General features: G+C 34.1%; 5 protein-coding genes and 1 long non-coding RNA gene across 11 annotated transcripts in view; 3 read left to right on the plus strand and 3 right to left on the minus strand.

Annotated features, from left to right (window-relative positions):
* Window positions 1-14,193, minus strand: part of LOC118737284 — a 78,599-nt gene that overhangs the window by 40,884 nt on the left and 23,522 nt on the right. The window lies entirely within an intron of this gene.
* Window positions 3,276-6,209, plus strand: LOC118737293. 5 transcript variants are annotated; one of them, XR_004992802.1, is made up of 6 exons: window positions 3,276-3,329; window positions 3,754-4,093; window positions 4,208-4,456; window positions 4,679-4,948; window positions 5,090-5,584; window positions 5,776-6,209. It is a non-coding gene; the product is annotated as an uncharacterized LOC118737293 (long non-coding RNA). The 5 variants fall into 5 exon arrangements; XR_004992803.1 differs by having other exon boundaries at window positions 3,329-3,367; XR_004992801.1 differs by lacking the exon at window positions 3,276-3,329 and adding an exon at window positions 3,333-3,545 and having other exon boundaries at window positions 4,141-4,456.
* On the plus strand, window positions 6,296-6,951 carry LOC118738159 (the record flags this gene model as incomplete). Its single annotated transcript, XM_036469084.1, has 1 exon — window positions 6,296-6,951. A coding segment is annotated over one exon (510 nt), but the record flags the coding sequence as incomplete, so codon positions are not given.
* LOC118737291 lies at window positions 6,725-7,603 on the plus strand. The gene is made up of 2 exons (XM_036467704.1): window positions 6,725-6,813; window positions 7,092-7,603. Coding segments are annotated over exons 1-2 (315 nt in total). The 5' UTR covers window positions 6,725-6,812; the 3' UTR covers window positions 7,406-7,603.
* LOC118737286 lies at window positions 8,132-11,398 on the minus strand. Its single transcript, XM_036467698.1, has 3 exons — window positions 11,007-11,398; window positions 10,784-10,951; window positions 8,132-9,063 (listed from the first exon to the last, which is right to left on the minus strand). Exons 2-3 carry the CDS (start codon window positions 10,833-10,835, stop codon window positions 8,714-8,716), a joined length of 402 nt encoding a protein of 133 aa, XP_036323591.1. The 5' UTR covers window positions 10,836-10,951; window positions 11,007-11,398; the 3' UTR covers window positions 8,132-8,713.
* Window positions 12,137-13,714, minus strand: LOC118737285. Its single transcript, XM_036467697.1, has 2 exons — window positions 13,392-13,714; window positions 12,137-12,638 (listed from the first exon to the last, which is right to left on the minus strand). Exons 1-2 carry the CDS (start codon window positions 13,447-13,449, stop codon window positions 12,226-12,228), a joined length of 471 nt encoding a protein of 156 aa, XP_036323590.1. The 5' UTR covers window positions 13,450-13,714; the 3' UTR covers window positions 12,137-12,225.

Raw genomic sequence — 14,193 nt, forward strand, 5'->3', positions numbered from 1 at the left:
TAGTATGTATGCTGGATATATGTATGTACATACATATATGTATTTTTCGGTGATATATTGACATATGTATTTTCTATATGAAAAGTTTATTAAAACTTCCAAACCTACACCAAATCGGTTACTAATCGCAGAAATAAAACAACGCAAAGCAGACATCCTAATGGTGAACGAATTCCGGACAACAAAACTTTGTGCCGAGTGTTACAACATAAACTTGACGTCCACTTCGCCCCACAGGTACCAATTTTGCCCAAAATGTGGTACATGTTGAAATCGAGACGTCAATGCTGGGAAAAACATACTCTACCTGGGAGAATGTATCATCAATCAAGGCGAAAAACACCTCAATTTTTCAAAATAAGATGTCATTATTTCATATATGGCGAAAAATATGTACATCTGACTGGGAAAACAGTTTAACTTTATTACTTAAGATTATGTGAGATGTGCTAAAAAACTAATTTTTTTTATGTATTTTTGCTCGTTATATCGAAATTTCGGCTTCGGCAAGGCATGGAGCCATAATGGAGAACATAATACACAAGTACATATCCGATATTTTACATGCATTTCTTTCGCTGATCCTATGTCTATTGACAGTTCATTAAGAGATCATTATTTTCGACCACTGAATAAAAATAATACTAACAGACTTCTGGCAGATGTACACTTTAATTTTCTCGATTTTTAAATGTTGGTTGCATATCCGTATTGAATTTCCGATATTGCATCGTTGCAGCAACTGCCATAGAATTTGGAGCCACTGGTAATGATTTGTGCCAAAAGAATGCTGGTGTAGCAATGCCATGCTGACCTTGAATTTGATGTTGAGGTAATATTCCAGTGGCAGTATATATTGCTACATTTAGGGGTTCTTGTTTAAGTTCTTTCATACTTTTTTCTTTTTTGATGTTGTCAGAATCGTCATTGTAAGTATTCGATAAAACGGCGTTCAAATTTTGCACCTTTGTTCGACAATACATTTGGCAAGTAGCTATTATATCCTTGTGGCGTCTCTTAATATGACTCAAAAAGTTTCCTGTAGATTTCGTTGTGCCAGATATTGTGCCCAAACAAGTGGTGCATGTCGCTTGAATTCCACCCACAGTTTTAAGATTTGGTTGCACATCTCTGTAAAACTTTCCATCAAGTATCTTCGGCAACGTTAACGTTTCTTTAACTAAAAAAACACAGGAAAAAACACAGAAATATTAATAAATATGTATCAACATTTGTTTGCATTAGCAAACTTGAGTTCGGTTTTGATATACACATACAAAATAAAAACTTCAAATATTCCGAAATTTTATTTTGATATTTTGGAAATTAATTTAAAATTTTCTAGGCGTAAATAGCTTACAAGTTAATTTGCTGTGCTTTATTCTAATTCGCTATTGCACTTAATTTTTACAGAAAAAAAATTAATATTAGGCTTTTGATATCGAAGAATTTCCTACTTTAGATCGCTTAGTAATGACACCATTCGTAACAAGCTGCCCTTTGATTCGTCAATAAAATCAGGTGATATATCAACGAGATTGTCCGTTTTCATCTCAGGATCATGTGTATGGGGCGAACCAGTAACACGTATGGCCGACACATCGTCGTGTAATTTCGACGTTACAACGGTGGCCCTGCAGCCATACTTTACATATCGTGAACAGCGCCAAAATATGTTTTTGTGACTCTGACGATTTTCTACATAGCGATAACCGTTGTAGATAAGCATAACACGTCCGCGCTGGGTGGTAGAGTATTGTAAATATGTAGTTGTATTTTTATCCTCTAAAATAAATTTTAAATCTGAAAAGATATGGTAATAAAAGTATTAAATAATAATAGTATAATGGTAGTAGTTCAATATGTATATTTAGGATCGAGAATTAATTAGATGATTTGTGGTATTACATATTTTATTACTTTTTTATTTAATATTGAAAATTGCAACACGTAGTTATAAATGGAAATTTTTTAACTTAAATGACTGTTGACTGTGTTCAAATGTCCATTTAGTTTTGTAATATTAACGACTTGAGGCTGATGATGCCACATTCGACATGCTCCTGATCTTATGTTGTATGAACGATAGCACTGTATTCTCATCTATGCATTCCCCTCTCATTGAAAATACCTGTACGACGTGAGCTATTACAAATGAAAATAATTATAGTGTTATATTTTATCAACTTAATTTGCAAGTGTTATGTGAAATTACTTATGATCGACTTGAGTAAGCTCTCATCGAGCATCAGCAGTCGTTGTTTTGCATTTGAACGCGCTATATTCTCCAAAACATCAAATCCAAATACCAATTCACTTAAACGCGAAGTGTAGATACAAGCGTTGGGTATAAATATTTTAGCCAAATCATACTTAGATACATAAACCTTACTGCCAGCATGTAGGGGGATTTTTGCGACCGATGACTTGGAAGACTTGGTCTTTTGGTTATTATTAGTCCGTGCCTTCAGGTTTTCTGCAAAACAATGAAGCTAATGAAATTTCTGGTAAAATTAGTGAGTATACCGCCTTAAACTAAAAGTGATAAAAAAGTATGAAAGTCCTAAGAGGCAAAGATACAATTTATTTGGTTAAACTTAGGTCTATACATTTAATTACAATACAGTTTCTACAATCTAACTTCATTTATAACACAATATTTTAGTAATCACATTTGGCAATTGCCTTCCACTTAGACCACGCTTTATATTGTATGTACATATGTAGGTTTGAATGAAAGTCCATTACATTAATTTGCGCTAAGTGTCACTTATCACACTTTTTATTTCACTAGTCCAACATTCGACAACATTTCCGGAAATGTTTACCTAAAAACACAAATAAAATGGCTTTAGTTAACAAAAAAGGAAAAACAAAGCACAAAAACTTCACATTTTAGATGAATTATAATCTTTGTTGTCGTCTAAACCAAAGTTCCCATAAACATATCGATGATCGATATACTCGGTTTAAGAAATGAATGATTGTTGCGCTCAAGTCTGAGATGATAGTTTACCGGCCGTCTTCACGCGCTGGCAAGCTGTAGGGGTTGGATTTTGCTGAAATTTATACATTTATCCACCAAAATCGTTTGATAAAGTGATAAAATTTGGTTAAATAGATTCCCCTATAAAGTTTGGCAGTTCATTTATTTAAATGAAAAAATTTATCACTCTATCAAGCTCATCAAGGGCTTATCACTTAAATGAAGACCCCTAATAGAGTTTAGAATTTGTAAAGATTGGTACAGTTTAAGCAACCCTGCGAATCAAATTGAAACCTTGGCAACTCTACATGGCGGCGATGCTTCAATTCTTTTTTTTTTTATTGTAAGTGGATTAGAAAATTTTATGTGCTTTAATAAGAGGTAGAAATTAATTTGTTAATAAGAACATTGGCTAAGTTTTAATATACTATTTACTTGTGAAAAATTCAAAGTGATATGAAAGGGTTGGATAATAACGGGCCAAATGTGAACGTTTGCGCGAACTTTGTTGCTAAAGGGTTCTTATAGGCAACAAATTATATTTAAGTCGATGCGTTAGGTACAAGAAAAAGGAAGTTAATAAATGTTTGCTTTTTAATCTTGTATTTATGTTAAAATATCCTAAAGCGAGCTAAGACAATATCGAAATAAATTAACGTTCTGAAACCTAAATTTAATGTGTTTAGTTATACTTATGTGTGAATTATGTTATTGTGTCACTATGTTTTAATTTAATATTAAAACAGAAAAACTATTATCCTTTTCAGAATATGGATCACGTTCTGCCGGTGGTGTTCTATTTTGCGTGGAAACGGGCAGATTATACCAGCGGAAACCAAAATATGAAGATCTCGACGTTTGCTTCACCCGTAGTGTACGCGGCAACAACTTGCTAACCATTAACGGCAAACCATATACATTAAATCGACGTATAAAAGATGTGTGTTATTGGGAATGTGTGAAACTGCGTTGCAAGTACACCAAATGCACAGCACGCGTTATCACAAAATATGATCAGATTGCGTCGTTGCGTGGCGATCACAACCACTTATAAAATTATAATAAAATATGCTCACTCAAATAAATACGAACATAGATTAAATGAATGTATGTACATATAAGCTTAAATCATTATCATAAAGTGTTTTGTAAAGGTTTTTCGTAATTTGCTTCCAGCAGCACCTTTGTTTGTATGGCTCACTAATAAAATTAAATCTATAGGTACAAATGCGTCTTGGATCGAAGCGGAATTTAATTTCAAACGCAACAGGCGAGGAGGACTTAATCTTCTTTATCATGGTTACATGTATACTGCTGAACGAAGGTATAACTCTACCATAAACTGGGTATGCAGTAAAAACAGTAGCCATGTACTGCGCTGTCCGGCACGCTGTGTGACCGCGGGTCAGAGCTGCATTAAACTAAGTCGTAGGTCTCATAATCATTCACCAATTCATTGAAGGGTTGAAGGTAGGCTCCTCGAAGACACAAATTGATTATTTTTATGTACAAAGAGAATTTAAAAATATTTTTAAATATACTGCATACATATGTATGTAAAAATGTATGTATATTGTCCAAAGCATACATTTTTCTGTATTTAACTTTAAACTATTTTATTTTCTAAACTACTTAACACGTTATTAAAATTTCCCTTTTTTATATTCAATTTGTTTTTTTTTTTTTTTACAGTGCAGCAATGTCCGGATTCTATTGGCAAATATACAATAATAGAAAATTTCCGCTTTGTGATTGGATCACAATCGGCTAGTAAATACTACCTCAAGTGCGCCAATTTTCGGCAAAAATGTCGCGCCCGTGCAGTTCTTCTTAAGGATACAATGAGTTTGAGATTACGGCACGATAATCATAACCATACAGCAGATCAGCAATGTTTTCCATCTAAGAAAGGCACCACCCCACGGCACATAATTTAAGTGTATACATATGTATGTGATTTCTGTACGTCTTCTAACTCAAATCAAATGCAATAAATTCATAATTTTCATAAAAATCTATAATTTTCCAGCTTCCCATTATTCGTGCAGTTAATGTGGATTTTTGTTTCTTTCTTTACTAATGTGTTATTTTTTATATTTCCAGCCGCAAAAGCACCTGTGCAGTACGTACGATCACGTCGTGGCACTCATTTAGTGCTACACGAATACAACACTTACACCCCCAATGAAAAGGTACGAGATGGTCGCCACTCGCGAGACTGGAAGTGTTCTATGTATCATAAAGCAAAATGTCGCGCAAGACTTGTTACGCGACATACTTCTAAGGGAGATGTGATCCATATAACCTCAGATAACCACACACACAAACCAATGTATACAGCTGAAGACTTGAAACTGATGCAGTCATTGCAGACGCCAATGAATGAAGAAACTGAATCATTAATGGAGCGGCATCGACCTGCACAATCATTGCAGTGTCTTCATCCACTCCACCTACAACAATTTCAACAGCTACAGCTACAAACACTTTATCCGCAGTCTGCAGCTGAACCTATTTTTCAGCCGCAATTTAATAAATTCTTTCCTCGCCCGTTGTAATAGAATACTACATACATGCTGCAAATAGCACAGATAAATGGTACAAAATAAAAAGCAAATAGCACAGATAAATAGTACAAAATAAAAAGCAGACATATTCTCAAAGTCCCTCACTGTAGAATCATGTAAATCATGAATTAATCTTTAAAAAATATATACCTATGATGATATATACCTATAGTATGCAAACACATAAAGAAAATTTAATTAACCTAAACAATTAACCTATAGGCAATTGGACGCTGCCAACCGTGGTCACCAACACTAGTGGATCAAAATCGAACACAGCCGATAATTGTGCCGATAAAGAGAGCAAAACATCCTCATTGGCTCTAACCCAAAAGAATATGAATCTCAGGTTCATTCCAGGACAACGAGGAAAATCTTTGCTGTGCTTCAACAATTTCACGTATGCACAAAACAATGTTTGCGGTAATACAACTTATTGGAACTGTCGTAGCCGACGCGTTGGCCAGAAGCCCTGCAAGGCTCGCATCACAACAACAAAACAACCAAACGGTCTGTTCAGGGTGTGTCTAACTAAGCCCGAGCACAATCATGAACCCTCACCTCGTGTGCTGAGAAAGATCGAAAAATCACTTTAAACTTAATTTAATAATAAATTCAATTCAATTCAATAAAACTTATAATGGTGGTTTGTCACACTTAGGTTGTATTATTCTTCCTGTACCTGCTTATAATATAAGAAATAATGTATTTTTTGCCTATTTTATGCACAAATTTGTACTAACACGCTTTTGTTTTTTTTTCCAACTCTTTCCCTTTTTATTTACCAGTAGGCAGTGTTGCTATTTATTCGGCCACATCTCGCGGACGTGTGCAGTTGATCTATGGGGGCCAACCGTTTATCTTTGAGAAAATATTGAAATTGTCCACAGGCGAAGAGAAAAAGTTTTGGCGCTGTAACCAATGGTGGAACCAAAAGTGTCGCTCTCGTGTTTACACAATCAACGATATTGTCATGCCGCTCAATCGTTATCACACTCACGAAGAAATAGTGCGTCGCAAGAAACGTACGCGCAGGATACCGCCTATTATTCCGGCATCTGCAATTAAAAAGGAGAAGAAAGTGTCTGCAGCAGCAGGAGAGAGAGCGAGCACAGTTGAAGTTGGCGTCGAAGCGACAGATCCGATAGATGTGTCTGACTTAGGAATGCATTTAAAATATGAAGAAATTGTGGCCGATGTCACTGAAATAGCCGAGCCAAGTATCATTGTGAAGAAAGATTTGAATAAATAATTTATAAAGTATGTATGAAATTAAGCGATTGCGTCAATATTAACTATTACAATCTTAATTACAACTTTATTATGCTTTTATTTAATTTTCGTGTTGCCGCTTCCTTTTATTTCTTAAAACTGATCTGAAATAATTATTTGAATAAAATCTACAAAGACCATGTAGTAAATAAGAAGTAACTTGCAATTTTTGTTTTCTGGGCGCAAATGTTGGACGTTATGTATATCATTGATATGTATTTTTACTTAACCTAACTAATATGAACCTATGTACTTTGTCATTTTAGTGGAAGTGCCCACAGCTAAAGTAAGCAGTCAACAGTTTTATTTCACGCATGGGCAAAGAAAATCCATTAAGCTCGTCTATGGTGGTTATCAGTATGTTAAGTTCATGGAGAATTCAAAAGGAGTTAAATGGATTTGTTCTACCAGATCGACAACGAAATGCAGGGCACGAGTACGCACCACAAAAAATTCTGAGCTGGAAGTGCTACATGCGAACCACAACCATTCTTTCATTCAAAAGAATTATGCCCGAAAAGTGGATGGGGAAACCAAGCTTAACGCGAAGCCCGACATAAAGCCAACAAATGTCTCCTAATAAAGGTACATAAAGAAGTAAAAAATAGAAATTACTTATTAGAAAGAAAATTAAAGTTATTTCATGATATTGTAATAGTGATAAATAATAATTGGCTATAAAAGATTTAATGAAGTAAGATCTTCAAAGTGTAGGATATTTAACAAAAAAAAAAAAGAAACTTGTTTCAACTATCTGGAAAGTACGTTAACCGATCGAAACGAGACCAAATTAAAGCGTTCCCACGACAGTCGGGTCTACGTAACCGGAACGACCCAGATTTATATCTGGCCAAGGACTGTCACTCCAGCAACACTCCCCAAAATCTCTTTGGGGAATTTGTATGCTGTTACAACAACAACAGACCTAATTAAAGTTGTTTATATTTATTTTTTCAATGATACAAGTTGTCGAGGTATTTACAAAAACGGAAATAACTGATTTTATAAATGAATTTATAAAATATCTACATGCACAGGGGCTGGGATATGGAGCAATTTTGCTAGGCTGACTTCCAAAACGTATCACTACAATGTTTGGTAACTGTTATACTGCGGTATTCAAACTGTTTCTATATGCAGAGTTGCGGCACATTGCAACCATATACATATATACATTGCATATTTTAAATATTCAATATAGCAATGAACAATAACTCTGAATTTTCCATTTTTAAAACAGCAAACGAAGCATCAACTTTGTTTCTGATGCGCTGATTGCTCTAGCGTTGCGTTTCGATAACTTTTCGAATGCGTTTTGGAACAGTATACATTGCCAATATTTTGTAGTTCGATGTTATGTATACTGTGGATGTTATGGAACGTTATACTTTGTATGGAGGCAAAGCAATTGACGTTTTGGAAGTCAGAATTGTGCTTTAATTAAAGTTATACTTCGTGTAGGAGGTTGTGTTTTTTAGGGTAAAGCTAATAAATTGGTTTTCATTACTCCAGTTTAGTGGTGGTTCAATGTAAGCGTTGTTGTTGTTGTTGTAGCAGCATACAAGCCTCTTCGTATGCGACGTAAAATTATATGTTAATACATCAATACGTAATAACAGAAATTGAAGTACAACCTCAGCTACATCCTATGCAAACATTGTAGTGCCAAATATTTATTTAATTTTTTATATCAATATGTTTAATATACCTTGAGTTTTCCAGAACTAAATTCACATAATTCTTAGGATTGCTTGGTTATCAGCTTATGTGGTTATATTTTTAATTCAGTTTCCAACAATAATATTTTACACAATAATAATTAATAACCATGCAAGCGAGAATAACCTCAGTATGTTTTGAGGTTTATTATGAATAAATACAATTTCTCCTAATGAGCTTGATCAAAGCATTCCAAACACATCCACAAGCCACCTGGACACTGTGGGCAATATGTAGTTATTTTATTTAGATCCGGCTGATCACCGGATGCCTTCTTCAGACAATGCACACACTTACCGCGCATGCGTGGCTTACTTATTTTCGTTAGTTTGTGATTATTCCAAGATGTTTTCAAAATAGTTTCGCCTGTTTTCACTTCCGAATACAACGATTTTGTAAAAGGCAGTAGGTGTAGTTGTTCGACTGGAGCCGCTTTCTGTCTTGATTGTTGCTGCTGTTGGCTAGCTAAATCTTCCGATATTACTACCCGAACGCGCCTTTCCAATTTTCGCTTGTTAACTGAAATGCATAAAACTTGATTAGTAATACATATGTAGTACATATTCATATGAGTCAGAGAAAAATATATAATTCAAAATTAAGTAAAATGAAGTTTATTATTATTATTTATTTATTATTATTATTTGCTTAAATAAATGCTATTGAACTAGTAGAAAAAATTAAACATAAGTACTTTATTTTAAGTATTATTTTAATACTATTGGGCTACAAATATTTTGTGGATATTTTGGTGGATGATTGTGTGTGCCCCGCACTGATTCCAAAACTTTGCGACGCGTCTTTAAATTGGCTCGGCAGCGGAATTTGGCATAATCAGAGCAACGCCAATGCACCACGCATGTGCTACCATTTTTCGCATGCACGGAATAAGTATAACCACTGTGGACTAGTTGACCTCGATAATTATACTTCAGCTTCGCAAAACATTCTGCAGTAGCCGCAATGCTGCCTGATGAATCTATAAGGCAATAAATAAGTATTTGAACATGGTTTGATTAGTTTTTTACGTACATATACATACATATGGTCGTTTAAAGCACAAAACCGCGTATCGTCGTTCTGCAAAACCGCGTAACTGACATTTTCTGCCAAAAATTGGATTTGCTCACCGAAGCTCATGGCTCAAGCCATATCCATTCGTCCTCAAATTTACTAGCCAGAAATGCGATTGCTTTATTAAAGAGAGAACAATTTTTGAAATATGAATGTTTTTAATCTCTAAAAATTTATTTACGTAGCCTCACATACGCGGTTTTGCATTATGTTGATACGAGGTTTTGTACTTTAAACGATATGTACATAACACTCTTAACTTTTTTTGTACAAGATAAAAAGTTTTTCTTACGAAAAGAAAATGCAAATTTTCAATACAATATTTCCGGGTAATTTCGAAATCGGTCAAAGACAAATTTTAATTCGTCAATATATTTTGCAGGTATAAAACAAAATGATTTCTAATTTAGTTATGTATATTCGTCACTTGTGCAGTCAATCTAGAAATGGTATCTATATATATCGTATTTTAAAGTACAAAACCGCGTAACTGACCTTGGCTGCCTGAAATATACCCGCCAGAAATGCGATTGCTTTATAAAAAAGATAACCGTTTTGAAATATGAGTGTTTTTACGCTCTAGAAAATAATTTCTACAACTTTACATACGCGGTTTTGCATTTTGCTGATACGCGGTATTGCATTTTGTTGATACGCGGTTTCGCACTTCAAACGACGATATATACCTATGAGTAGTCTGCGCTGGATGAAATTATATCCAAAGTGTTCAGAAAATTAACCTGAGGTGTTACGAATTACATAATTGCAAATAAACAGTTTGTTCTACAGCATCACTTAGCAAAATTTTTTGTAGAGAATTTTCTGCTCTATATTCTCATAATTTTATTTTCTTCATAGGGTTCATATGTATATCATAAATTCTGAGCTTTTTTTTTGCGTTAACTTTCATCCGTTTTTGTTTAATTGATAAAATTAGCGAAAAACCTTGACCTTCTACTTTTTATATGTTGGTTGTTCAGGGTAATTTTCTGAACACTTTGGTATACATAAGTTTCATCCGGCGCCGACCATTTGCGACCGCATATGCCAGATTGAATGTACTATAATCGTAATTTGATGAATTATATCTTATAAAGTTTATGTTGGGCAACAACAAGTACACCATCTTAAATTCTTATTTAAAGGTAAATATTAAATTAATCACAGGTATAACTGCTATTTAAAGCAGCGACTTTGTTCCAGCTTTCGTTGCTCATAAACACACTTGAGTGTGCCCTTCTTACGCCGCTCTCTCACTATGGGATGGTTGTGGTCTTCGTCCACTATTGAAACACGATCACCAGCCGGATTAGTACGCACTCTAGCTCGGCATCTGTAATGTATATATGTACATATATGTATATTTAAGAAAATTCCAAAATACCCACTTCAAGGGGCGAAACTGCACACAGCGCCAATAAATTGTACCGCCACGTATACGGTGTCTAGAATAAGGAAATCCGTCTAAAACCAGTTGATAAGTTCCTTTTAAACTTGAACGATAATTGACTCGATTTTCAACGACATCATAAGTGCATGTTTCATCCAAGTGTTCGTCACCTCCTATATTTGTTGTAATATCTGTAATGTGTCAGTATAGTTTTAAATAATTATGTTTGTAGAAATTTGGATGTGCGATAAATTCAAAATTATGCGATTATTTTATAAATATTAATAATATAATTAATCATAATATAAATATAACATGACCATATGACATTGGTAACATGCAATCATTTCAACAGATTTCTGCCGCTTTATTTGCACAGAAAACTCTTAATTAATAAAGGTATAAGTACCAATCATATTAAAATTAGAAACTCTAATTATTATATTTGTTATTTATCAACGTGTCGAGCAGCTCATCTCCCGGTTCATGTTGTACTCGTAGAGACACCGCTAACGGCCGTCGATTCTGTTTCAGTGCTCCAATGGTTCTGCTTCCGGCGTTGCCAGCGCCGTGTGCAATATTCAGTTCAACCATGCGATTACGCTCAATCATTTTTTCGATTTTTTCAGTATGTGGTGGATGATTGTGCAGTCCTCCAGACTCAGATTTCAGTTTGCCATACTCCAGGACACAACGTGCCCGACATCGTTCCGACTGTATCTTCTTGGAATAATTGTGACAGCGCCAATACTCTTTGCTATTCTTTCGACTGTGGCAGTTGTACATGTAATTACGCAAAACCAGGCACGGTGTAGCCCAGGGACTAACAATAAACATCAAATTTGTGTCTGTAATAAAAGCAATCAAAGAATGATAATATTTAGTTTAAAGGATAAATGGTTTCTAAGTGTTTAAGCGAAGTGTAATTATATTAGTTATACTAATTAGTTGTTAATTATATTAGTTATACTATCTTTTATTATTTATTTTTATGATTATTATTTTTTATTAAGATGCCATTTTTTCATACATGGCGAAAAATATGTACATCTGACTGTGAAAACAGTTGCTTTAACACAGAAACTTTATGTTGTTAAGCGAATTTAGGAATAGGATAAGCATGAGACGTGATATAGTACATAAATTATTTTTATATTTTATTCTTTTAAGCTTCATTGATTTTTTTTTATATGTTCATATGTAAGAGATATTTTATCTTATTGCGGCCATATTGTTGTGGTAGCTCGTACTGCTGGAGTCGGGACGAATAGCTTATACTCCTTGCCACTCTTTTGGGGGCATATCTCAATATTTGAGACACTCATGAAGTCAGCTAGTTTCGGGTCTTCAGGTTTAATTTCAATGTATTCGCCAAGGTCTTCCTCTATATTATACAGTGGCCGTTGACCTATACGTTGCACGTGATCTTCATGACTGTGAGAACGTCGCGCTGCGACCAATATATTCTTTTTTGTAATGACAACTGCTTTGCATCGCAACTTTAGAAAGTCAATGCAACGCCACGTTGTTTGTCCATTGGCCTGGGTAAGTTTTTTGTTGTATATGTAACCATTGTAGACTAGCTGGGCATTCTTTTTTTGGCTCCGTATGAATTTCACCTCCCCATCACCTGTATTGCAATGATAATACAATAATAATGACAATGTAATACATTTTAATTACGTATTCACGAGATTATTGATCAGCAAATATGTGATCAAAGGTAGTGGCTGTAATGACTCTTAAAGGAAAACACGACTAAAGGTTCCAACAGCATTTCAATGCTGCATAATTTATTGTTTTACAAACATTTATATAAGTATACATCTTAACTAATATAAATGGTTAACTATATAACTATGTACATATACCTATTTTAATAAACTTTAAGAAAGCTCTTAATCTTTTAAATGCAAAAAAGTATAAATAGTTGATTGTAACTTAACTGCTTACCACTGGTCCATTTCCCCGTTTTACTACTGAGCAGCTTAAAATTACTAGAAAAAGAAAAAACTTGTAGCTGTTCGGCAGCTTCAAAGTAATAAATATGTATGTATATCTATTAATTATTTGATTAGTTGTTAGGGAATCCTTGGTGGGATATTAATCAGGCAAGTGACGACTGACATATCAACAGCCAGTAATTGTGCGTAGCACGGCGCATTAATCTATTATTTAGTCTATAATTTATTTAAAAGATGTACTTACGTTTTCTTGAATAAAAATAAATATTTGTTCATATACATACATATATGTAGATATACCAATGAAAAGTATGGCACCTTATTCCGATCTACATAAGTGAAAATTCGGACTTCACTTTCTTATAAAGATGCATTTAAAACATATTTTAACTTTTTAAGTTATTGTTAATTGCACGTACCTGTTTTCGTATATAGTATTACAATTAACTCTCTCGATATGAGTACGTGTGCATCCATTGCTGCCTATCTGGGAGCTGTGAATCCATATTATACATATTACACTGCTTTTTAATAAATTCTTTTCTCGCCCATTGTAATAGAATACTACATATATGCTGCATAGCATTTGCACGTAGCATTTGAATATAAAATCATCTCACAATTTTTTAAATAATTACAATTCCACTTAACAAAAAGAATTAACTTTTTCAAAGTAATGACATACGAAAACACAAGCCATTGGTATAAACAGATATGTGTCCAAAAATTAGCATCAGAGCTGCCAAGTTATTGGAATAAATGACCATAGAGTTGCTTTATTTCTGCTATTTATTGATAACTTGGAGGTTACACGTATCAAATGCATGAAAGCAAGTTGCAATGCTCACACTTTTTACTAATAAATAATAGGTGCGTTCGTTTAAAATCTCCAGTAAAAACATCCAACTGCCAAATTCTAGTGAAATGTCATCTGTTTTCTCACAAGAGAAAAATATCCAAACTAGTACGCGAACAGAAAGTTTGCAGAAACTTGCAAGTTAGACGAACAGCTGATATCATTTTTGTTTACATTCAAAAGTGTAAAATTTAAAACGTACGAAAAGTCATCACAAAGTGTTATACTGACACAGTTTATTGATTAAACAAATAACTACTTACTTCTTACAAGTTTAGTTAGTCGCATTTTGTAAATTTTAACTTCCAAACCATCTAACCGCCCTATTCCCACAACACTGACAAAATTCATCATATGACTATTGT

This window comes from Rhagoletis pomonella, unplaced genomic scaffold, assembly GCF_013731165.1.
Source record: "Rhagoletis pomonella isolate Grant_MI unplaced genomic scaffold, Rhpom_1.0 Rhpom_scaffold_00004, whole genome shotgun sequence".
Classification (NCBI taxonomy): Eukaryota; Metazoa; Arthropoda; class Insecta; order Diptera; family Tephritidae; genus Rhagoletis; species Rhagoletis pomonella.